This window comes from Narcine bancroftii, chromosome 9 (genome assembly GCF_036971445.1).
Source record: "Narcine bancroftii isolate sNarBan1 chromosome 9, sNarBan1.hap1, whole genome shotgun sequence".
NCBI classification, from domain to species: domain Eukaryota; kingdom Metazoa; phylum Chordata; class Chondrichthyes; order Torpediniformes; family Narcinidae; genus Narcine; species Narcine bancroftii.
The window spans coordinates 24152598-24176855 of record NC_091477.1 but is presented as its reverse complement, the minus strand read 5'-3'; the positions used below and the strand labels follow the sequence as shown (position 1 = coordinate 24176855).

At 40.8% G+C, this 24258-nt stretch overlaps 1 protein-coding gene across 1 annotated transcript in view; it reads left to right on the top strand.

Annotated features, from left to right (window-relative positions):
- The window catches only part of LOC138743527 (BTB/POZ domain-containing protein KCTD16-like), a 41049-nt gene extending 23856 nt beyond the window's left edge, over positions 1–17193 (top strand). The window contains exon 3 of the mRNA XM_069899020.1: positions 14532–17193. Coding sequence (XP_069755121.1) covers positions 14532–14980 — 449 coding nt within the window. The 3' untranslated portion in view covers positions 14981–17193. The remainder of the gene's footprint in view (positions 1–14531) is intronic.
- The last annotated feature ends 7065 nt before the right edge of the window (positions 17194–24258 follow it).

The following is a 24258-nucleotide window of genomic DNA, read 5'->3' as shown; positions in this document are numbered from 1 at the left end:
TTTCAGGCTGTTCATGTATTTGAGTCAATTTCTCCAAGTGTTGTTATTGTATTTGCTCTGCCATTTTCACTGGCAGAAGGTTCCAGGCACCTAGCACTCTCTGGGTAATAAAGAAAATCACATTCTGGGCATTTGCTTTAAACCTTATCTGTTCCACCATATACCTAAGGAAAGATATCTAGTAATTTTATAAACTTCTCTCCAGTTGCTCCGCAATCTCTGACTCTCCAGGAAAAAAAAACTGTCCAAGTGTGTCCAGCCTCTCCTTAGTGCTAATACACTGCAATTCAGGCCACATGCAAGTGAATCTTCTGTACCTTCCTAAAAGCCTCCATCACCAACCAAAACTGCACACAATATATTTTGTCAACAGAATTACCCTCCTGTCTTTTCTTCATATAAACTATTTTTATAAGCAATTTTATGAGAGTAATTAATTGTGCAAGAATTATATTTGGGGAAAATACCAGATTTAACATATTTTGAAAAATATAAGATTTATTTTAAAAAGTGACAATTATTGTCTTAAAAATGATTGCACATCATCTTTAAGATATAGCAAGATATCCTGAGCAGGGCTGAGTTGCTGAACATCAGATGAGAAAGGAAGCACTCATTAGAAAACTTATTTATTTCACTATGAATTGACTGATGCACCATCAATAAGATCAAAGGCTAGAGGTTGTCGAGAAACTGATAGGCTTTTATTAACTACAGCCCATGTTGGTCGACTTCCCTGAACTGAAGAGGGAGCTGTGGCACAGTCACCTTTATTCAGGGGCAAGTAGGAGGAGCCTCAGGCGCAATGAGCAAGGGGGTGGCCACATTGGCCAGTGTCTGAAACATTGATGCTTCCATTTCCCTGGAACTATCAACTTTCCAAACAAAAGATATTCCTACTAAATTATTTCATTAGACCATCATTTTTAATTTTGGCAGACAGCTCCTTCTCAGTATTCTTCCCTCACAAATTGTATTTCATAGAATCATATCACAGAGAAAAGGTCCCTGTGGCGTCTTCCTTAACTGTGCCAGAAATTTGATGGATCATTCTAATTAATCCCACTTCTCATAAGCCTAAATATTTTTATTTCTTTCTGGATTCAATACAATACCAGTAAGAAAAATACCAGACAAGAATTGTTCGAAAATTTAGGATTGAATCAATTTTGTTATTATTTCTTTCAGAATACAGCAATTTGTAGGCTAAATGAAGGTGTCTTGAGGGAGGCTTAAACTTTCAGTCAATTATCTTACAGTTGCATCCTTTGTTAACTGAATTAATTGCCATTGGAAGCACTTTTCCCATTTCTGTATGGATCTGGGATTTAGTGCTGGAACGTATGAGAGTTTTCCACTCTTCTCTATCCATGTACGCCAGATGGAAATCATGAGATACAATAATATTTGTGCCCTGGGTCCCTTGTGAAGACTTCATTATTACAACAAGCAAAATAATGTCATTATTAATAATACCGCTCAAATTGGTAACCTTCAAAATACAACACCTTTTGTTGCCTGAAGAAGATCCATTTATCTTTGATCCCATTCAGTTTCTGATATCCCTGATATCCCTTCTTGAAATAACTAGGAGAAAGAAGCTAAATGATAGTTAATAATGGAGAAGATAAATAGAAAAACTATATTTATCAGTGTGTGTTTTGCTCCATTTTCTTGAACATATTATCAGCTTTTCATCTTGATGTCCATGGCAATTATAGATCACACTGATCAGAAAATAAACTTGTCAGTACTGTGAACTATTTCCATATGAAAAATACTTTTTTTAACCAAATGTACATTTTATACGAATGGACAGAAGTGAAGATTAATTTTAAGTTGACACAAGTTTGAAAATTTTCCATTTTCTGAATAAGATACAAAGCCTAATGAATTGACCGCAGTCCCTTAAAGTTGATGAAGGTATACTTGGGGAATGTGGGAAGTATGATGACTTGACAAACCTGAATTATATATTTTTTTAAAAGGTTGGTTTTGTAATAAATATTGTCATTGTGAACCTTTATCTTGTATAGATAACGGCGACAGCTCTCTTTGTACAAGTCATCAGATTCCAGGCAGCCTGCGTTTGATTGGTTGAACCTCAGAACCTTTCATCTCTTTACATCTACTCTGCTGGAAAATGAATGGCAGCCCAGTGAAAAATATCAAAGTAATGAATAATAAGTAGATAAATCCAGCATCTGCATGCAGTGATACAGTAAATTTGCATGGATTTCTTCGGCATTATATTAAGCATTAACTCACAAATGTCACTGTGCCATATTTAATCTGCATATACTCCATTTCCAAAAGAAACTTCAGCTTGTATATCATACTTAAGTGAAACATTGTTTCCTAACTGTCTGTTGATAAAATCAAAGTGAACTGCCGTCACAATTAATGCAAGCCCTGATGTATCTTCTACAATGGCAATGTTTTAATTGCTACTTGAGAAACTGAGAATCAATTGAAGTATTTTTTCATGTATGCTTGCTTGTATACAGATGGATTATTGTAAAATTGTCAATTTTGTATTTATGCTTGCATATTAAACTTAATAAAATATTTTAAAAAGAAAGAGAGTTACTCAAGAAAGAAGGGAAGAAGAAAACCAGAAAGTAGGAACAAGATAAACTGCGAGAATCTATTATATTAAAAAAAACAAAAAATAAATGCCGCAAATACTCAACTGTGGAGAAGGAAGAAACATTTAATCAGATCTGAAAGAATCATTGAATATTAAGTATGCTGGTCTGAAATTGCTGTGTTAGGGGAAAAAAAATGAGATTGGGTGGGGGGGAGGGGGTTAAGAAAAATTGATGCTAAAGATTCATGATAGACCTCCGTGCTTTGCTTCCTGAGATTGTTGATATAGAATTGGAAATTTCTAATACAGGCGGAGCAAGATATTCTTCAGAGGATGGATGGTTCAGGGCGTGATATACTCCTCTCAGTTTTGCTGAGCTTTCATGCACCCCTCGTAAAGAAACTGGAGATTCTGAGTAAGACTTACGTTGAAGAAACTGGAGATTCTGAGTGAGACTTACGTTGAAGAAACTGGAGATTCTGAGTGAGACTTACGTTGAAGAAACTGGAGATTCTGAGTGAGACTTACGTTGAAGAAACTGGAGATTCTGAGTGAGACTTACGTTGAAGAAACTGGAGATTCTGAGTGAGACTTACGTTGAAGAAACTGGAGATTCTGAGTGAGACTTACGTTGAAGAAACTGGAGATTCTGAGTGAGACTTACGTTGAAGAAACTGGAGATTCTGAGTGAGACTTGCGTTGAAGAAACTGGAGATTCTGAGTGAGACTTACGTTGAAGAAACTCGAGATTCTGAGTGAGACTTACGTTGAAGAAACTCGAGATTCTGAGTGAGACTTACGTTGAAGAAACTGGAGATTCTGAGTGAGACTTACGTTGAAGAAACTGGAGATTCTGAGTGAGACTTACGTTGAAGAAACTCGAGATTCTGAGTGAGACTTACGTTGAAGAAACTGGAGATTCTGAGTGAGACTTACGTTGAAGAAACTCGAGATTCTGAGTGAGACTTACGTTGAAGAAACTGGAGATTCTGAGTGAGACTTACGTTGAAGAAACTGGAGATTCTGAGTGAGACTTACGTTGAAGAAACTGGAGATTCTGAGTGAGACTTACGTTGAAGAAACTGGAGATTCTGAGTGAGACTTACGTTGAAGAAACTGGAGATTCTGAGTGAGACTTACGTTGAAGAAACTGGAGATTCTGAGTGAGACTTACGTTGAAGAAACTCGAGATTCTGAGTGAGACTTACGTTGAAGAAACTGGAGATTCTGAGTGAGACTTGCGTTGAAGAAACTCGAGATTCTGAGTGAGACGCGTTGAAGAAACTGGAGATTCTGAGTGAGACTTACGTTGAAGAAATTCGAGAATCTGAGTGAGACTTACGTTGAAGAAACTCGAGATTCTGAGTGAGACTTACGTTGAAGAAACTCGAGATTCTGAGTGAGACTTACGTTGAAGAAACTCGAGATTCTGAGTGAGACTTACGTTGAAGAAACTGGAGATTCTGAGTGAGACTTACGTTGAAGAAACTCGAGATTCTGAGTGAGACTTACGTTGAAGAAACTGGAGATTCTGAGTGAGACTTACGTTGAAGAAACTGGAGATTCTGAGTGAGACTTACGTTGAAGAAACTCGAGATTCTGAGTGAGACTTACGTTGAAGAAACTGGAGATTCTGAGTGAGACTTACGTTGAAGAAACTCGAGATTCTGAGTGAGACTTGCGTTGAAGAAACTGGAGATTCTGAGTGAGACTTACGTTGAAGAAACTCGAGAATCTGAGTTAGACTTACGTTGAAGAAACTGGAGATTCTGAGTGAGACTTACGTTGAAGAAACTGGAGATTCTGAGTGAGACTTACGTTGAAGAAACTGGAGATTCTGAGTGAGACTTACGTTGAAGAAACTGGAGATTCTGAGTGAGACTTACGTTGAAGAAACTGGAGATTCTGAGTGAGACTTACGTTGAAGAAACTGGAGATTCTGAGTGAGACTTACGTTGAAGAAACTCGAGAATCTGAGTGAGACTTACGTTGAAGAAACTCGAGATTCTGAGTGAGACTTACGTTGAAGAAACTGGAGAATCTGAGTGAGACTTACGTTGAAGAAACTCGAGAATCTGAGTGAGACTTACGTTGAAGAAACTCGAGATTCTGAGTGAGACTTACGTTGCTCTTGGATAGGATCAGGATTTATTATCACGAACAAGTCGTGAAATTCAGTTTTTGCAGCAGCATCAGTAATAATGCAAATTATAAACGATCTTACGGTCTTACTTATATAAAAAATAATAACAATAATAGAGCACGAAAAGGAAGGCGGGGTCTTTGGTTCATTGATCATTCAGGAATCTGATGGCAGCGGGGAAGAAGCTGTCCTTGTGCCACTGAGGGCATGTCTTTTTCCAAAGGGTAGCAGAGTGAAGAGGGCCTGGCCTGGGTGGTGGGGGTCTTTGAGGATAGAGGCTGCTTTTTTAAGACACTGCCTCATGTAGATGTCCTTGAAGGAGTGAGGTCTGGTGCCTGTGATGTTGCAGGCTGAGTTAACAATACTCTGGAGTTTATTCTTGCCTTGAGAGTTGGTTCCTCTGTATTAAACAGTGGTGCAGCCAGCAGAATGCTTTCCATGGTACACCTGTTGAAGGAAATTAGAAATCACTGCTGCTTAATAGATCATGAGCTTCGATGTCTTGTTCTTGTCCTCAGATCATCAAATATTCTGCTAGCACTGATGCTTGCTTTTGCTGAGAGGTAGGTCCCGAGATGTAGAAAGTGGTCTGGATTTCAAAATTCTTATTGATAACTTTTTAAGGAGAGATTGGGCGTGGAGGAGGTTTGCAGAGAACTGCTGCTTTGTAATGTTTAGTGTAAGGTTCCTTCTCGTGTACAAGCTGATGGTGATTTGAAACTTTACCTCAGAGTATGTGCTTAAATGAGCAATACTGCCTACATCTGGAGTATCATAAGAAAAAGTATGGTGTCTTAGAGAGAGAGCAATTAAGGCTCACTGGACTTATTTCTGGAATGTGAAATTCTCCTCTAATAAGATTGGGCCTATATTTGCTTCGATTGAAACAAATGAAAAGTCATCTAATTGAAACCTACAAAACTCTTTAGAGGATTCTGAAAGGATATTTTCTCTGGTGATCAGTTTGTCACTCAGATTCGTTTAGGTCTGAGATGATGGAAAATTCTCTGCTTTTCTCTGATGTTTTAATGTCCTGACAGAAATAAGTCCTTTTATCCCTCATGCTGGTTCTTCAATCTAATGGTATTGTGTTTATCTGAACTCCATTTTGATGACACAACATCATATTCTTTCATATACTTTTCTACCAACTAGTTCAAACATAAATGACTATAAATCTGTGGTATTTAGAATATTTGTTTATTGCTTGATAGAAAGGAATTTTAGAGACTGTGTGGCAAGTTGTAGTCAATGTAAAATGGAAACTGAGGTCATATTGAAATAGGAAATGGCTGAAAGCCTTTTCTCTGATGTTATAATGTCCTGACAAAAGTAGGGTATTTTATTCCCATGTGTCTGGTCTTCCATCCAATGAGATTGTGCTTAATGTACATCTTAACTCCATTTCAATGACATGACATCATATTCTTTCATATACTTTGCTCACAACTAGCTCAAACATTAAATTATGAGACTAGCATTCAACGTCCTTTTACAGTAGAGAGTCTGTGTTTTTTTAACCTTTTTTGTGAGAATATATTTCCTAACATCTCAACTATATCATTTGTCATTGATTTTAAGATTCTGTCCTCTTAAATTCCTTCAAAACCCAAAGGTTCAAAGCTTGCATCTTGCAAGGAATCTAAATTAGTTTTGGTAATCCCTCCTAACAATATTCTAAACATGAGCAGCCTGCAACGATTCTTATGAGGACTATTTGCTTCCAGAATACAGTTGCCAGACTGAACACAGCCTAACAGGTCTTGTAGAAAAAACTTATCCTCTTTATAAATACCAGTTATAAAGGCTACTTTTCCTTGCAAATTTTTGATTAATTTTGCACTTTGCTACAATATTTTTAGTGACCCTTGAACATAGACACCTACATTTCTTTGGCTCTTAGCATATCTCAATTAAAAAAAAATTATATGGAGTAAATACTTAAATTCACATTTCAAGGGAAAAGTGATCTGCTGTAACTAGTTTACATGCATCAGCCAGGAGTTATTCACACTGCACATATTGAAGTGCTTTTATAACTACTCATCCATCAGGTATGAACCCTGTTTATTGCTATTGTGTGGGTGTGATATTTGAGTCAGTCAAGAGCAAATGTGACATTGACTTCCATATGTGACCCTTTCAGGTGTGACTTATATAAAATTCATAAGAATCTGCAACATTCATGTTGTGAAATGAAATCTTGTTTCCTAAAAGCAGTCACTTGAAATTGTTCAGGTACTGAGGTACATAAACAGTAACAAGAGTGTTTCATCCTTTCATAAGAAATGGAAAGAAACAGGGGTAGATTATTTGGTCCTTCATGTCTACACCATTGAATAAGATTATGGCAAATCTTTCACCTCAGTATCTCTTTCCTGTACCACCACTATCTCTCCATCCCTTAATATTTGTAAACCTAATGGTCCTCTGTCTTGAATATACTCAGCAGTTGTGCTTCCACAGCCATTTTGGGTAGAGAATTCAAAAGATTTAAAACATCTATGTCAGTGGTTCTCGACCTTTTTCTTTCCACTCACATCTTTCTTTCTTTCTTTCTTTCTTTGGCTTGGCTTCGCGGACGAAGATTTATGGAGGAGTAATGTCCACGTCAGCTGCAGGCTCGTTTGTGGCTGACAAGTCCGATGTGGGACAGGCAGGCACTGTACCTAATTGACTTGTTATGTGCACAGTTTCATAACTCAAAGGAAATGGGCCAGTGACAATTTTTCTCAAGCAAAACATTTCAGTAACAATTGGGTCTAGAACAATGATTCTCAACCTTCCCACTCTCATCCCACCTTGAGCAATCCCTTACTAATCACAGAGCACCGATGACAATAGAGATTACTTAAAGTGGCATGTGAGTGGAAAGATAAAGGTCGAGAACCACTGAAAGTAAGTCCACTGATGTCAGTTCTGAACAGCTTGCCACTTATTTTGAGTCAATGCCTTTTGTTTCTCGATACCAAACCAGAAAAATCATTTTGTATCCACCTTGTCAAACACTATAAGAATTTTGTACATTTCAATCAAATCACCTCACATTCTTCCAAGCTCCAGAGAATGTAGGTGCAGTTTGCTTAACCTTTCCCTTCGCAGGAATCAATTCCATAAACTGCTGTTGCACTTCCTGAACTACAAGTGGATACTCTCAAATTATATTCAAGGATCAATCATGGTTGACTCTCATTGTTACAGTCAGACGTTCCCACTTGCTTCAATCATCCCAGTGCCCAAGAAAGAGCGGAGTGGGCTGCCTCAATGACTGTCGCCTCGTGGCACTAACTTCTACTGTGATGAAATAATTTGAGAGACTGGTCATGGCCAGAATTAACATGTACCTAAGCAAAGATCTGGACCCAATGCAATTGGACTATCGTCAAAATCACTCCACAGCAGATGCAATATCTCTGGCTCTCCACAGCTATGGATCATCTCAAACAGCAACTCATACATGCGCATGCTCTTTAACTACAGCCACTATTCCCTGAGGCTACAAACTCTAGACCTCTGTACCCTCCTCTGCAACTGGATTTTCTCATCGGAAGGCCATAGTCAGCACGAATTGGAAACGTCTCCTCCTCACTGATAATTAACATTGGCATACCCCAAGGATGCATGCTCATTATGTACCCATGACTGTGGCCAGGGACAATTGCAAAGTTATCTACAAATTTGCCGATGACACCACAGTTGTTGGCAGAATCACAAACAGCAATGAGGAAGTGTACAGGAGGGAGATAGATCAGTTCATTGATTGGTGTCACACTAACAACCTTGCGCTGAATGTTGGCAAAACCAAGGAGATGATTATGGACTTCAGGAGGAAGTCAGGGGAGCACAACCCAGTCCTCGTCGAGGGCTCAGTAGTGGAAAGGGCAAGAACTTCAAATTCTGGGTGTCAACATCTCCATGAATCTGTCCTGGAGCCTCCATGCTGATGCAATCATGAAGTAGGCTTGCCAGCAGCTATACATTTGTGAGGTGTCTGAGGAGATTCGGTACATCACCGAAGATTCTCGTAAACTTCTGCAGGTGTACCGTGGAGAGCATTCTGGTTGTTCCATCACAGTCTAGTATGGAGGTGCCAAATCGCAGAACAAGAAAATAACTCCAGAGGGTTGTTAACTCGGCCTGCGACATCACAGGCACCAGACTTCACTCCGTCGAGGACATCTACATGAGGCAGTGTCTTTAAAAAAAAAAGCAGCCTCTATCCTTAAAGACCCCCACCACCCAGGCCATGCCCTCTTCACTCTGCTACCATCAGGAAAAAGTAGAGGACCCTAAAGACGATCACTCAGCAGCACAAGGACAGCTTCTTCCCCACTGCCATCAGATTCCTGAATAATCAATGAGCCAAAGACACTGCCTTACTTTTTGTGCACATTTTTTTATATTTATTGTTGTAAGATGGTTTTAATATGAATGTTTGCACTATAACACTGCCGCAAAACACCAAATTTTGTGACTTGTTCATGATAATAAATTCTGATTCTGTCTCAATATTTTTAACTAACATGAAAATTTAAAAGCATCAATCTTTTTTAATTAAATTACATTAAATATTCCAACTGGGCAAAATATTTTTGAACAAGAACATTCTATTAATACAGTGAAATCCCCATTATCCCCACTTCATTCAACTGGAAACCCAAATTCGTGCGTGTCGAAAGAACCAAAGACTTGTTGATCCAAACCAAGGCTTTTTATTAACTAAAAGACTGAAGCATATCACAAGTAGGTCGACCAGTCCAGAATGACCTGGTCTGGCTAGGAGCAATCTTTTAAGACCTGCCAGTAGGTGTGGCTACACTCGCAGCCAATCACAATCATCCTACACTACCATCTGTACATATGTACATTGGTGATAGAATCTGTACTATCACACCAAACAACCAGCAAAAAAAATAGAGGAAATAAATAAAATTAAAAATAACTAAGAATAAACTACATTTTAAATTCAAGTTTAAATAAAAGTTTAATATTGTAAAAGTAGATGTTCTCCAAAGCAACACAACCCCTTGGTGAAGACAGGAGCAAATATTCAGCCAGAGCAGAGCTCTGGTCATGCCCTGCCCGCAGCAGATGTTTGAATAAAGTTTCAATAAAGTTGTGTTTGAATAAAATGGCACCGCCCAGGATGAAATGCTGGCCAATGCTGCTCGCAGCCTAGTCAACTCTCTCATAGTGTCTCCCTGCCGAGTAAGAATCTTTATCTTTATTCATATTAGGTATATTAGTAGGCTTTATCTGTAAATTTGAGAGATAGTGGGTTAATTATGACAGTTTCATGGTTGGTGTAACAGCTAGTGCAACGTTGTTACAGTGCCAGCGACTGGGGTTCGAATTTAAATTTTCTAAGTTATGGGAATTACCTGATTAAAGTGAACTTTAAATAATTAAATACTACAATACTGATTTTTTTCAAATTATATTTTGTACTGTCTTTTAAACTGTCTCTTCATATTGCAGGTGTCTTAGCGAGGCATTGTAAGAGTGTGCCTCAGTCAACTGGAAAATTTGCATATCTGACATCCATGATTCCCGTAGGTCCCAGATAATGGGGATTCTACTGCATACGTGATGCTCATCTGATTGTGCCAAATTTAAGGACAGGCAGCCTTGATTGGTTAAATAGGTAGCCTTTAAAACTTATTATAGGGAACAGTCAGAAAAAACTGCCATTGATAAGCTGAGAGATATGTAGAGAAGTGTTGGTGGAGATATTTAAAGTTCTACCTGATGACTCTGATTGGGAAAAATGGCAGGCAGTATCCATAGAGATTTCCTTTTACCATAGAATCTTACAATAGACAGAGACACATTAACGTAGTACAACAGATGGTACAGAGATCTGTCGCAGGCTAAAGCTTCAGAAGTCTGACATATATAAAGGGATAAAGGATAGTGATAGGATGCTCTACAAGGTTTTCCCATTTATAGCAGAAGGCTATGTCGCTACATAAAAGGTTTGATTCATCTGTCATACTCCCACTCGAGACTTGTACTGGAAGGATAGATGGATTGAAGACAGTTGCATTATGAAATAATGATCCGTGGTCCCCTCAAATGCTGCTCCCTCTAGAAGTGTGATTTTGTTTAGTTTTATGAAATCGGTGAGACTGTAGGCACTTTCAGGTGCTCCAGGGAAGATCATGTGCCAGCAGTCGTGGCTGGGAGAGTGCAGCTGGCACGTTCAGGTGGCCGTGGAGAGGACGCCTTTCTGTCACTTGAATGTGCCAGCTGATGGATAGCCATCTACCAGCAATAGCTGGCACCTCGGGACTGTGGCCTAGTCCCGCACATGCTGCCCTGACATCATTTACAGCGCTGCCGGTCTCCCCCCCCCTCCCCGCTCACCCAACTCGCGCTGCCGGTCTCCCTCCCATCCGACCTGTGCTGATGTTTCCTCCTCCTCACCCGACCCACGCTGCAGGTGCTTCCCCCCTCGCCCGCCCGACTTGCGCTGCTGGTGCTGTGCGTAATTTAAAAAAACTGAAACCCAGAGTCAATGGCTGATGACGTAATCAGCCCAGCTGCTTTCAGCTGCCACGGGGAATACTCCGAGCTGGATATTCCACCTACTGGTGAAGGGTTAGGTAAGTAGACTGGGTACTCCAGTTTCAGATGGCCACCTGACATCCGCACAGGAGTACAATGTGCGGCTTTACAGTCAGGTATTGTGGCCACCTGAAAGTGCCTTGTGTTTGATCTGGGTAGTTGCTCACAGCACTTATGCGGTTGACACAGCTACACTAGTTGTAGCTCTGTGGATTCATTCATGCTGGAGGCCTTGGTGTTGACTATGAAGGCTACAGGTCAAGAGTGGCAACCAGGCCTCATGATGGGTCCAGAGGGATTTGCTAGCAGACTCTGACCAGAAGGCTCTTAACATTTCACTGCTAATCTTTGATGATTATGGATAATGTAAAGTCTTCAAAATTATTTAAAAAATAGATTTTTCAAAGAAAATTGAGGTTGATATATACTAGAAATACTAAAAAATGTAATTGAAGCATTATGATTAAGTTTTAAAAAAAATACTTAAATGCACTTAATTGGTTCAATCACAGCCAGCAACCCTATCTAACTGAACAGGGTTATATTGTAGCATCCGCGCTACGCAGGGGTGGAGGATAACGACACATGCACCAGTCGAGACTGGTTTATTGCACTGGCCGTCGCGTTTATATGGGCCACAGGCACTGATGTCAGGGCTCTGCATCATCGGAGTGCCAGCCTGGGATTGGCCGGCATTCCTGCCACAGCCCATCATCTTCCCACCTTGCGGGAGGTCACCCAAGATGCCGGCCAGTGTCACCCCCAGGTCCGCATGTTCGTCAGCCATTTTCTGGTCTGGCCTGCATCTTCATGCACGGGCCGCTACAATATCTCTTATACCGGCCCATCATGGTATAAAGCTTAGTAGCTGACTTCTTACATTTTTTAGTATTTCTAGTAAATATATCAACCTCAATTTTCTTTAAAAAATCTATTTTTTAAATAATTTTGAAGACTTTACATTATCCATAATCATCAAAGATTAGCAGTGAAATGTTAAGAGCCTTCTGGTCAGAGTCTGCTAGCAAATCCCTCTGGACCCATCACGAGGCCTGGTTGCCACTCTTGACCTGTAGCCTTCATAGTCAACACCAAGGCCTCCAGCATGAATGAATCCACAGAGCTACAACTAGTGTAGCTGTGTCAACTGCATAAGTGCTGTGAGCAGCTACCCAGATCTGATAGTGATTGAGTCCAGTGGTTGAGCAGGAGTTCAAAAGCATCAGTATTTAGCTGCCTGAATTTTAGTTAATTCCTCAATTAAACATTACAATACACAGTAGCAGGAACAAGCTGAATGGCACAGAGATGTTAAACAAAAGTTATAAAAGGAACTATTGACTGAAGAGCAGCACAATCCAGCCATGACTTTATGATACAGATATTTCAGTAGACAACCTGGCCATAGTATTGATGATCAGTAAGCTTGAAGTTTTTTAAATGTTCAAGTTTATGTGAGGAGTACTTCTTATTAAAATTACTTCCTTCTACCATCCAAGGTCATCATATTTTTTTTCATCATCTCAGGCTATTTCCATTTCCAAAAGACACAGGAGGCCATTTGTCCTATCAGGTTTATGCTGGTTGGCAGAGCAATCCCAACAATCCTATTCCCCCACCAATTTCCTTGGAACTTCTTCATGACTTGTAATGTTGTAACTTGATTTTAAAAATGTTCAAGTGAAATAAGAAAGTGTGTAATATAACAAGCAAATCTAGAGTAAGGTGATCCTCTGCGGTCTAGAATGTAGAAAAATAAAGGGTCATCTCATTGAAATATATAAAAATGCTGAGAGGCTGTTACCCATTGTGGGTGAAATTAGATGCCAGAACTTTGCAATAAGGGGTTGCTCATTTAAGATATAAATGAGTGTAGCTCTTGGAATTCATTCTCCCAGAGAGCCATGGAGAGGGAATCATTGAAGACTGATAGATTTCTGGACTAGAGTCAGGGGTTATGAGGGAAAAGGGGGTTGCATACAGAAGAGTATAGTTGGGGCCATGGATCATAGATATTAAACCAGGCTCAAGCTGACACCTATTTCATTTTCTTATGTTCATATGAATGACTAGATAGTCACAACTGAATTAAAACTCTCTCTTGGCTTGTTGCTTCATGCCGTAGATGTTTTATTGCTGGATACAAAACAAGACCATTGTGCACCATGACCACATTGCTCACTTTAGAGGCAATACAAAATTCAATTTGGGCATTAAATTTTAAAATTGCCATTTCATCTGGTGAACCAATCTGGAACAATATTTTTTTAAACAATGCTATAAAGTTTAACAGCTTGCTCAAGTGTAGAAGCAAAACGTGCAGAAGAAGTATTGCTTGATAATTTCAAATATCTCTGGAATGGTGTTATTTGAATTTTTCCATGATTCCCTTTGCATCCTAAGTATTGAAGAAGATAAACCACTTCTTCAAAGTGCTAGGGCAAAAAGTGATGGGAGCATCGCCACAGAATATTACCTCAGGTTTATTACCTACCTGTAGGTTAGATGAAATTGGATACAGACTGGGAAAACAGGCAAGGAAATCTGAATCTACTATTTTTGATACAAATTGACAATGATGTTTAACAGAAACCCGTGTAGATGGACCACCAGGTAACCTGGGAAACATTACCTGAGTAACGTACAAAAATATTGTTGCTCTAATGGGAAAAAAAAAACAGAAGCATTGAAAAATAGTCTATTAAGACCTGGAAATGAAATTGTGTTTTTATTTCATTGCTGCACAAACAAAAAAAAATATTTTGCCCTGGAGCGAAATGCAATTATAAATGTTTCAGGCCCATTTTATCTTTCTCCACAAATTCAATCAAGCATTCTGCTTTTATTTGTTCTTACATGCCTGATGTGACTTTCACCTCAGAAAGTCAAATATTTCTGTAACTAATATTCCTTTTGGACTATTATGAGGAAAATTAGATCATGTGGTGCCAGGATTAACTATCGCTTGTTGTTCCTGAGGAAAATAGGTTTTGTAGCACAGTGTGAGACAGGGAACTATTGAGATAAGTCCCACACTCCCACCACCACAGCCAGTCTTGTGGTACTGACACTCTTTCATTTTTTATTCCTTCAGTCCAGGGCCTCAGTCATTAATATTACTCCTGACCACCCAGTATGTTTTGATGAACTATTGCAGAAATTAAACTGGATTGTGAATACTATAATTCTGATTTTCCTTTTTCTTCATGGTATTTGTGACCTCTATTGCAGGTGGCTCTTCTCGATGGCCTTCACCACATTGTGAATGTGGCTGCAGTAATGATAAAAGTGAACGAGATGGAGAAAGTGTAACTTCCTGCAATGAACTGTCCACCTCGAGCTGCGACAGCCAGTCTGAGGCCAGCTCCCCACAGGAGACGGTGATTTGTGGCCCAGTGACCCGGCAATCCAACATCCAGACCCTGGATCGTCCAGCCAAGAAAGGGCCGGTAAAACAGGTGCAGCAAAGTGAATTCCGCAGGAAAAGTGATCTGCTGAGGACACTCACCAGTGGATCCAGGGAGTCCAACACAGGCAAAAAGAAAGTCAAAGAGAAACTGACTATTGAGGAAGAGCTAGACAAATGTATCCAAGATTTTCTAAAAATTAAAATACCTGACAAGTTCCCAGAGCGAAAATATCCATGGCAACTAGAACTGCTACGGAAATATCATCTATAGAATCCATGCCAGGTCCTGGTGTAATAACTGCCAAATTTGGACTGCTATTCCTTCTCTCCTTGTCGATTCCCCTGGGGCCTTGTTGTTCCCTCTTCCCAGCCTGCAGCTATTTGCTATTTCCCTCTCCACAGCACAAATGGACCCTCCTTGCTCAATGTTCCTTCGAACTTTAGATTGCTTCCTTCTCTCATCGCCAACTGTTTTTTGGGAAGTGTTAATTCCTTTCACTGAGTCCTGAACTAAACGAGGACATGGTGATGAAGAAAGATGTGGCATGAATTCTGATCATTTATTTGCTGTTGATCAAAATTCATGAGCAATCTTAATCACCAATTCAAGATCATAATACACTGAGAAAGTGAGAAAATGGGACTTGTGCTGTGTCACATTTTAAACTTTCAGATTTGCCACTCAAAAGAAAAGCAAAATGTTTGTTTGAAAATAAAGAGGGGGCAATTGTGCTCCCGGTCATACCGGTCTCTTGGTTTGGATTCCCTCCTGCTCCCTGCTCTGACACCTGCATGTTTTAAGTGTGCAGATTGTGAATCAGACTTCAGTTAACGTGCTGTCCATTGTAACGATGTTGGTATTTATCACGGAGAAAATGTTATCTGCTCTCATATGGAAGTGCTCTCAAAATGTTTTAATTTACTCCACAATTCCATTCTGAAATATCTTACACTGCATCACAAGCAAATGTCACCAGCTTGCTTAAATTAGCAAAGGTATTATGCATCTTAGAACAAAAAGCACATTGAGAGGTTTGATTACATTGTGTCAGTAATGAGGGTCTAAGCAGACATTCCATACACTGACTGTTCAAATGCCCTGACTCTAGTGGTTGCTGAAGTTGACAATGACTTCCTTTGAAAATTATACAGGACATGTTTGGTGCAAAGCAGACTTAGCCAAACCAAGTGTGACTGTGAGATTCAGTATTCATTTTGTGATGTTATAATTGGATCATGATTGACGGTCTGTTGATGAATAGTATTCTTCCCTTGGAGATTTGTGCAGCTCTCTTGTAACACGTGACTTTTAAAAAAAAAATTCCATTGCGTTTATGATACCTGTTTCCCTGCTGGGATGTTGAAGCACAAGTCTGTCTCTTCCAAGAAATATTGCAACAATGGTGGTCTCTGATGATCAGTTTACCAATTTTGGGTTAAATGGATGAACTAAACCCTTTGAGGGCTTATTGTAGTATCCCTACACTGTGTCTGAACAATAGATTCTTTATATTTCAATGGTTTGAATGTTTGGTACTGAAAGCTGTGATCTATGTGTGATGCTTTGGTCTCTTTGTGGTCTGTGCCCCTCGTTATTATATTAGTGCAGAATCTAGAAATTAATGAACTAATCCTTGGATGAGACAACACATACCTTTAATTTTCCTCCTCTCTTTCAGTTGGATATAACTCAAAGGAATCTTAAATCTTACAAAGGCCCACTGAAGAATGTCAGGCTTATAAGGTGCATTATTAAACTGAGAAGTTTTATTGTCACTTTTTAAACCTGCTGTCTTTCAAATGTGCATTCAGATGGAGTAATTTTGTGTTGTTTGAAATATCACCCATTTCTGTGTGATGTCGTTGTGACAAATACCGTTTGTAGGTCTTCGAGGTTATTTTCCATTTCCTGTCCCAAATTGTAAAGGTCCCTCAAATGACACATCCCATTCTATTCCTATTATTTTGATTGCCAGTTTGAAATTGTGGTTTTTCCTCATTGTAATAATATCATTTGTGGTGAGGAATGACATCCAAAGTATCTCCTTTCAAACAAGTTAGCCCAGCCTGGATTGAGCCACAGGTATAACGTGCGTCTTGTCAGTGGCAAATTATTGACAGAAAAGTATTGCCGATTTGGCGGTTCCAGTTTATTTTCTCTGTGGATTATCAAGATCACCTATGTCATTCAAAATAAAGATTCAAAATCTGAAAAACATCAGCCGAATCCAAAGGCCACCAAGACATAGGTTTTAACTATTGAGCTCATTGGATTCTCTGGTATGTCGGCTTTTGTGAATTAAGGTGATATATTGCACAGTGTTCTTGAATACCTCCATCTGACTGGTCAATATTTCTGTGGTACTGCACTGTTTTGGTTTACAAATTACGGACACTAAAAGAATTGTGTGACTGACAGCTGTAATGTTTGAAAACGTGTATAATGAAAAATACAGTATATTGAAATGCACAATATTTATAAATAAAAAAAACTATATATGCACAAATCAGTCAGATTGCTGATGTTCTAGCACATGAAACAACACACCCAGTCAAATAAAATAAAACCCTAGGAACAGTCAGCAGACTAGATAGCATCTGTAAAGAGAATAAAAAGTTATAGGTGGATAAAATAACTACTTCAAAGAAAGGACATTGACATGAGACCTTAACTCTGCCTTGCCTATCTACTGATGTTTAACATCCACGATACGTTCTCGCATTCTGTAAAATTGGGCGTTATGTGAGGTGGACGTTGTACGAATGTCATATTATCTACTTAGCAAAGCTATATGGGATACTGTAGTGCACCTGTAAACTTTTTATTTATTAAGTAGGGATCAGTGTGGGGTCAAATACAGGGCTGTGGGCAAAGTGCGGGGCAGTGGGATCAGTGTGGGGACCAACACAGGGCTGTGAGGAGAGAGAAAGGCAATGGGATCAGTGTGGGTATACAGTTCACAATTTATTATAGATAGCGATAGCTTTTTCTAAATTGCTGTGGACTTGTTCATGGTAACTGAATAATTATGGGAGCACGGACATATGCAAATGGATGTTACGTGTAACACACACACACACACACACACACACACACACACACACACACACACACACACACACACACACACACACACACACACACACACACACACACACACACACACACACACACACACACACACACACACACACACAAATAATTTCCCAAACCATTTCATAACCCAAGTAGTTTGAAGTGTGCTCATTGTAAGGAATATGCCAAGGGGACAAAAATGAGTAATTCCCTAAAACATTTTTTGAAATAGATAACAGAAAGTGAATAGATTACACCATTTTGGGATTTAGAATGCCACACTGTGAGAAGTTTATTTCTGTTAGTGCTTGGGAAGGGACAGAATTTACTTAGCCCACATTATACTATTCGGGCTGATTTAGAAAGTGAAGTCTACCTGTGGAATTCCAACCAAACCTCTGTTGGGCTGGTGCAGGCCTGAGCCATTCTGACTTTAAATCATTACAGTTTGAGAGGAGATGCACATTATTGGAATCTAGTTCACTATACCTCTGGCAATGGGGAAATTACATTGGAATATCAATACATCAATGGCTTTCTGAGATAAATATCTCTCAGATTGGCAAAGTGAACATTATTTTATTATCTGTATATCAATTGTACAGAATGCCCCAGAATATTTTTGTGCCATCTTTCTCCTCAATCTTAGCATATTCTATAATTCTATTAAACCATTTAGAAATTAATAAAGAGAAATAAACAAATTGAAACATCCATAATTTTTTGCTGTTAAACAGGTAAGTCTACAGATTCTGGGATGGAAATGCAATATGCAAATGTGCTGGAGAAATTCAGATCTACAGAAAGTAAATTGTAAACAACGATTTGGGGCTGAACCCATCATCAAGGTTTGAGCAAAAAAGCAGGCATGTGGGGGGAGAAGAGAAGAGAGGAGGGAGGAACACAGCTTTCTGCATCTATGAATATATGGGTACATTCTATTTCATCTACTTCATCAGTGTGTTTGGGGAGAAGGATAATAAAAAATAATGCAATAACACTTAATAAGATACCTTGCATTACTCATGTGGATATCTGGTAGATCAAGAATCTTAGCTAAACTATCAAAATAACCTAAGACTTTCTTGTTTCACAGAATAACCTGAGGTCTTGCCACCTATCTTGCCAAAAATGTGTCTTCAGCTCAAAGCAGCATACATCTTATCTAGGAAGTTCTTTGAGTTTGTAAGTGCTCCCATCTCCAAACAGTTCAGATGGTCAGTGCTATGAAACAGACTCAGACATGTTTTCCTTCAAAATAAATTACTCCTAGTGAAGAGAAAGCTAAGGAAAAAGACAGTGGGAGTTGGTCATGGTAGTTATTTGCCTCCAGTGGCCATCTCAGAAAAATTATATCAGGATTTTACTTCACAGGATCTCACACGATTAATGCAGGATTGATTAATATCAGGGTTAACAATGAACCAATAATTTGGGAGTAGTTTTTGTGACTGCAAGCACTCCTGTGCAAAGAATTCAGACACAAAGTCAACAGACTTTAATGAGCTTAAACTTGTATACACCAGGTGTCTGTACATTCCTGGCTCCATGTGCCCGACTGACTCCCAAAGGAGCTGGCTCAAGTCTTTATAAGGCCTGGTGATTGATAGTGGGCAGGTCAGCCCAGCCTCCCAGGTTGCCAAATGGTTGGCCACTGGAGTAGGCTGGTAGAAGTACGGCCAGTGTAGTGGTTGTATCACCACAGTCACCACTTCCACTTGTGAATCTAAATGCATATGTCTGATCATCTGAGATCAGATGGAGGGGTAATGTCCACGTCAGTTCAGGCTCGTTTGTGGCTGACAAGTCCAATGGGGGACAGGCAGACACGGTTGCAGCGGTTGCAAGGGAAAATTAGTTGGTTGGGGTTGGGTGTTGGGATTTTCCTCCTTTGTCTTTTGTCAGTGAGGTGGGCTCTGCGGTCTTCTTCAAAGGAGGTTGCTGCCCGCCGAACCGTGAGGCGCCAAGATGCACAGTTTGAGGCGATATCAGCCCACTGGCAGTGGTCAATGTGGCAGGCACCAAGAGATTTCTTTAGGCAGTCCTTGTACCTCTTCTTTGGTGCACCTCTGTCACGGTGGCCAGAGGAGAGCTTGCCATATAACACGATCTTGGGAAGGCGATGGTCCTTCAATTCTGGAGACGTGACCTACACAGCGCAGTTGGATCTTCAGCAGCGTGGATTCGATGCTGTCGGCCTCTGCCATCTCGAGTACTTTGATGTTAGGGATGAAGTCGCTCCAATGAATGTTGAGGATGGAGCGGAGACAACGCTGGTGGAAGCGTTCTAGGAGCCGTAGGTGATGCCGGTAGAGGACCCATGATTCGGAGCCGAACAGGAGTGTGGGTATGACAACAGCTCTGAATACGCTAATCTTTGTGAGGTTTTTCAGTTGGTTGTTTTTCCAAACTCTTTTGTGTAGTCTTCCAAAGGCGCTATTTGCCTTGGCGAGTCTGTTGTCTATCTCGTTGTCGATCCTTGCATCCGATGAAATGGTGCTGCCGAGATAGGTAAACTGGTTGACCGTTTTGAGTTTTGTGTGCCCGATGGAGATGTGGGGTGGCTCGTAGTCGTGGTGGGGAGCTGGCTGATGGAGGACCTCAGTTTTCTTCAGGCTGACTTCCAGGCAAAACATTTTGGCAGTTTCCGCAAAACAGGACGTCAAGCGCTGAAGAGCTGGCTCTGAATGGGCAACTAAAGCAGCATCGTCTACAAAGAGTAGTTCACGGACAAGTTGCTCTTGTGTCTTGGTGTGAGCTTGCAGGCGCCTCAGATTGAAGAGACTGCCATCCGTGCGGTACCGGATGTAAACAGCGTCTTCATTGTTGAGGTCTTTCATGGCTTGTTTCAGCATCATGCTGAAGAAGATTGAAAAGAGGGTTGGTGCGAGAACGCAGCCTTGCTTCCCGCCATTGTTAATGGAGAAGGGTTCAGAGAGCTCATTGCTGTATCTGACCCGACTTTGTTGGTTTTCGTGCAGTTGGATAACCATGTTGAGGAACTTTGGGGGGCATCCGAGGCGCTCTAGTATTTGCCAAAGCCCTTTCCTGCTCATGGTGTCGAAGGCTTTGGTAAGGTCAACAAAGGTGATGTAGAGTCCTTTGTTTTGTTCTCTGCACTTTTGTTGGAGCTGTCTGAGGGCAAAGACCATGTCAGTAGTTCCTCTGTTTGCGTGAAATCCGTCGCGCATGCAGCCATCATCAGCGCAAACTCCGGGAGATCCAAAATGAGTGGTGAATTAGCCTCGCCAAACGAACCCAGCTCAGTGTTGACATTGGCGACTTCAGGGGTTTTTACGAGGCTCTAAAGGCTGTGTACGGCCCCTCACCCCAGGTCCAAAGCCCGCTGCGCAGCTCAGACGGCAAAGTCCTCCTCAGCGACAAGATCTCCATCCTCAACCGATGGTCAGAACACCTCCAATCTCTTTTCAGTGCCAACCGCTCAGTCCAAGAATCCACCCTGCTCCAGCTCCCTCAACAGCCCCTAAGGCTAGAGCTGGATGAGGTCCTCACCCGGGAAGAGACATATAAGGCAATTGAACAACTGAAAAGTGGCAAAGCAGCAGGCATGGATGGAATCCCCCCTCAGAGGTCTGGAAGGCTGGTGGCAAAACTCTGCATGCCAAACTGCATGAGTGTTTCAAGCTCTGCTGGGACCAAGGAAAGCTGCCTCAGGACCTTCGTGATGCCATCATCATCACCCTGTACAAAAACAAAGGCGAGAAATCAGACTGCTCAAACTACAGGGGAATCACGCTGCTCTCCATTGCAGGCAAAATCTTCGCTAGGATTCTCCTAAATAGAATAATATCTAGTGTCGCCGAGAATTATGTATCAGGTACTATGAATTTAGGTTTACTTCCATGAGCACAACATTATTTTATTTAAAATGTATTATCTATTTCCTTCAGGCATTGTTTATGGTGAGGGAGATATTTTGAAACAGGATGTTCCAATCATAGCATTTTCTTCATAAGTGCACAATGATCACAAGTAACATTAAAAATCCCACACTGCATCTGAAACTAACCCATGTCAATTGACATCATGTAAGCACCCTCCTAAAGGGAGGTGAGCACGGTGTCCAATAATGGTCAGGATGGCAGCACAGAGCCAGACCTGGGCATTTAATTCCATCCATGCTGACACTCAGCAAGAACAATCACTGTAAACCATTACAAAAGGGTGGATGGAACGAAGATCTGCCTTCATTGCTGCTCTGAGCAAAGGTGACCAGCCATGATGGCATTAGGCTACATTTGTAAGGCAAAAGTCTGCTGAAGTTCCATTGGATAGTCCTGTTGTGCTGCAGGTACAGCTGAGACCTCAGCCTTAAGATAGTTCATGATGGCTGGATGTTTGAAATAGAACTGGCATTGTAGAAATGCTAATCCCAATCTCTGCAAAAACTAAAGGAAAGTTAAAGTGGGATTCTGCAAAATTGTCCTTGGGCTTCTCGTCACCGTTGCCTGGTGGAGTTGCTAATCCCATGTTAGGCAGAGTATTTCTTTACTCTCTGATCACTGAAAACATGACAACTAAGGTGCAAGCAAATTTCTATTTCTGCCTTGGCCTGGGTCAGACAGATGAGGGGTAATCTAGCACAATAATCTCCCTATCAATAGGGCAGTTTTAGTGTAATGATTAGCGCAATGCTGTTACAGCGCCAGCAACTGGGGTACAAATCCTATGCTGTATGGAAGGAGTTTAAACATTCTTCCTGTGTCTGTGTGGGTTTCCTTTGGGTGCTCCAGTCTCCTCCCACCCTTCAAAACCTATCGGAGTTGTAGGTTAACTGGGTGTAATTGGATGGCAAGGGCTGAAAGGGGCTGTTACTGTGCAAAATATCTAAATTTAAAAACTAAAAAAATTTTAATTTTATAAAAATTAAATTTTTATTTATTTTCTGGTATGATCAAAATTAGCTTAAATATTTAATATTTGAATGTCTGGCTCTTTGAACTTTGTGGTATATAAATTTTTCATAACAAAATGTTATCATTAATGAATAAATCCCAAATAAGAATCACATAAATAGTTAGTATCACCCACAGAAACTGTGCAAATGAGTAACAGCCAAGAATAAATAGTATTGACAAACCCTAATCCATGGTGTTATTTCTGAGTTTAGAGTCAGACATGCAAATAATGAGGCCCACCCACAGAAATGTGACCCGAGGTAAAGTGAAGTAATGCACAAATAGAAGTGCCGTGCTGCAGGATCGTATGGGACAGCTGCTCCTGCTCCTCGGTTAAAAAAAAATGGCAAAAAAAGGTGGGGAATTTAAACTACTGCGGTGGGGATTAAAGAGTGGGGGCAGTGGTTGTGTATAAATCACAGTAGTAATTTCTGGGAAGCAGGTATTGGAGTGGGGGATGGGGAATGTTATGGGAAAGTGCATGCACGAGTCACGTGCGTGTGACATCTGAAATACTGAGTTTCGTTCTACGGGGAGTTTGGCGCCATCATCATTTCCAGCCCCTCTGACGAAAGCACATGCTCAGCAGTGGGAAAAAGAAAATGAAGGAACTAAAGAGGAAAACGATAAAAAAGTGAGTAACAGAAACATTAAAGTGAAAGAGAGAATGTGAGAAGAGCCCAGTCTGGGGTGGGGGTGGCGGGGGGAGGGGGGTGGTTGGAGGCTGGGGCAGGTTAAGCTGGGGCTGCATGAGCTGGGAGAACCAAGGGGTAGGATAGGGTGGAGGGGGCAGGGGGCTGAGGAGCAGCTGGGGAATCGGGGAGGCAGGTTCAGCTGGGGGGGGGGGTGCGAATGCAGGGGAGCTGAAGCAGGGGCCGGGGAAGCCAAAGCCAGAGGGGGCTGGGTCCAGGGAAGTCAGGAAGGCAGATTAAGTCAGGGGGTGGTGCGTCGTGCGGAAACTGTGGCCAGGGCAGCCAAAGCCGGGACATCTGGGACAGGACAGCAGGAGGTGGGGGTGGGGGGGGGGTAGCCGGAGCCAGAACAGCAATCATTCATCAGACATACATTTTTCATACTTGGTTCCAATTTAGGTGGCTAAAGCTGCAAAAAAACCTATTGCTTTATTTCTGGCAGAAAGGTAATTAATTTTAAATTGGTAAAATACAGGATTGCTATCTATTTCTTTATTTGTTGATTTGACATATTATTAAAGTATACAATGTTCTCAATTATACAACGCCAAATACAACATGGCAGCCACCAAGGGCAGGTCTTGCAAGACCTTGTTGCTATTTTTGGTGAGCTCCTGGACCTAAAAAATTAGCACTGCACCCCTACACACAAAGAATGTGCTGGAAGGACTCAGTGGTCATGCAGCACCCATGGAAGACCAGAGACAGTCAACATTTTGGACCAAAAACCCTTCATGAGGATTCATAAGACATGGTAAATAATCCACATTTTTCTCAGTCTCACCACATATCTGAGGGTTAAATGATGTCACATTTTGTGGCTGAAGAGGTGGCTCTTTATCTTCAGGATATTTAGTGTATG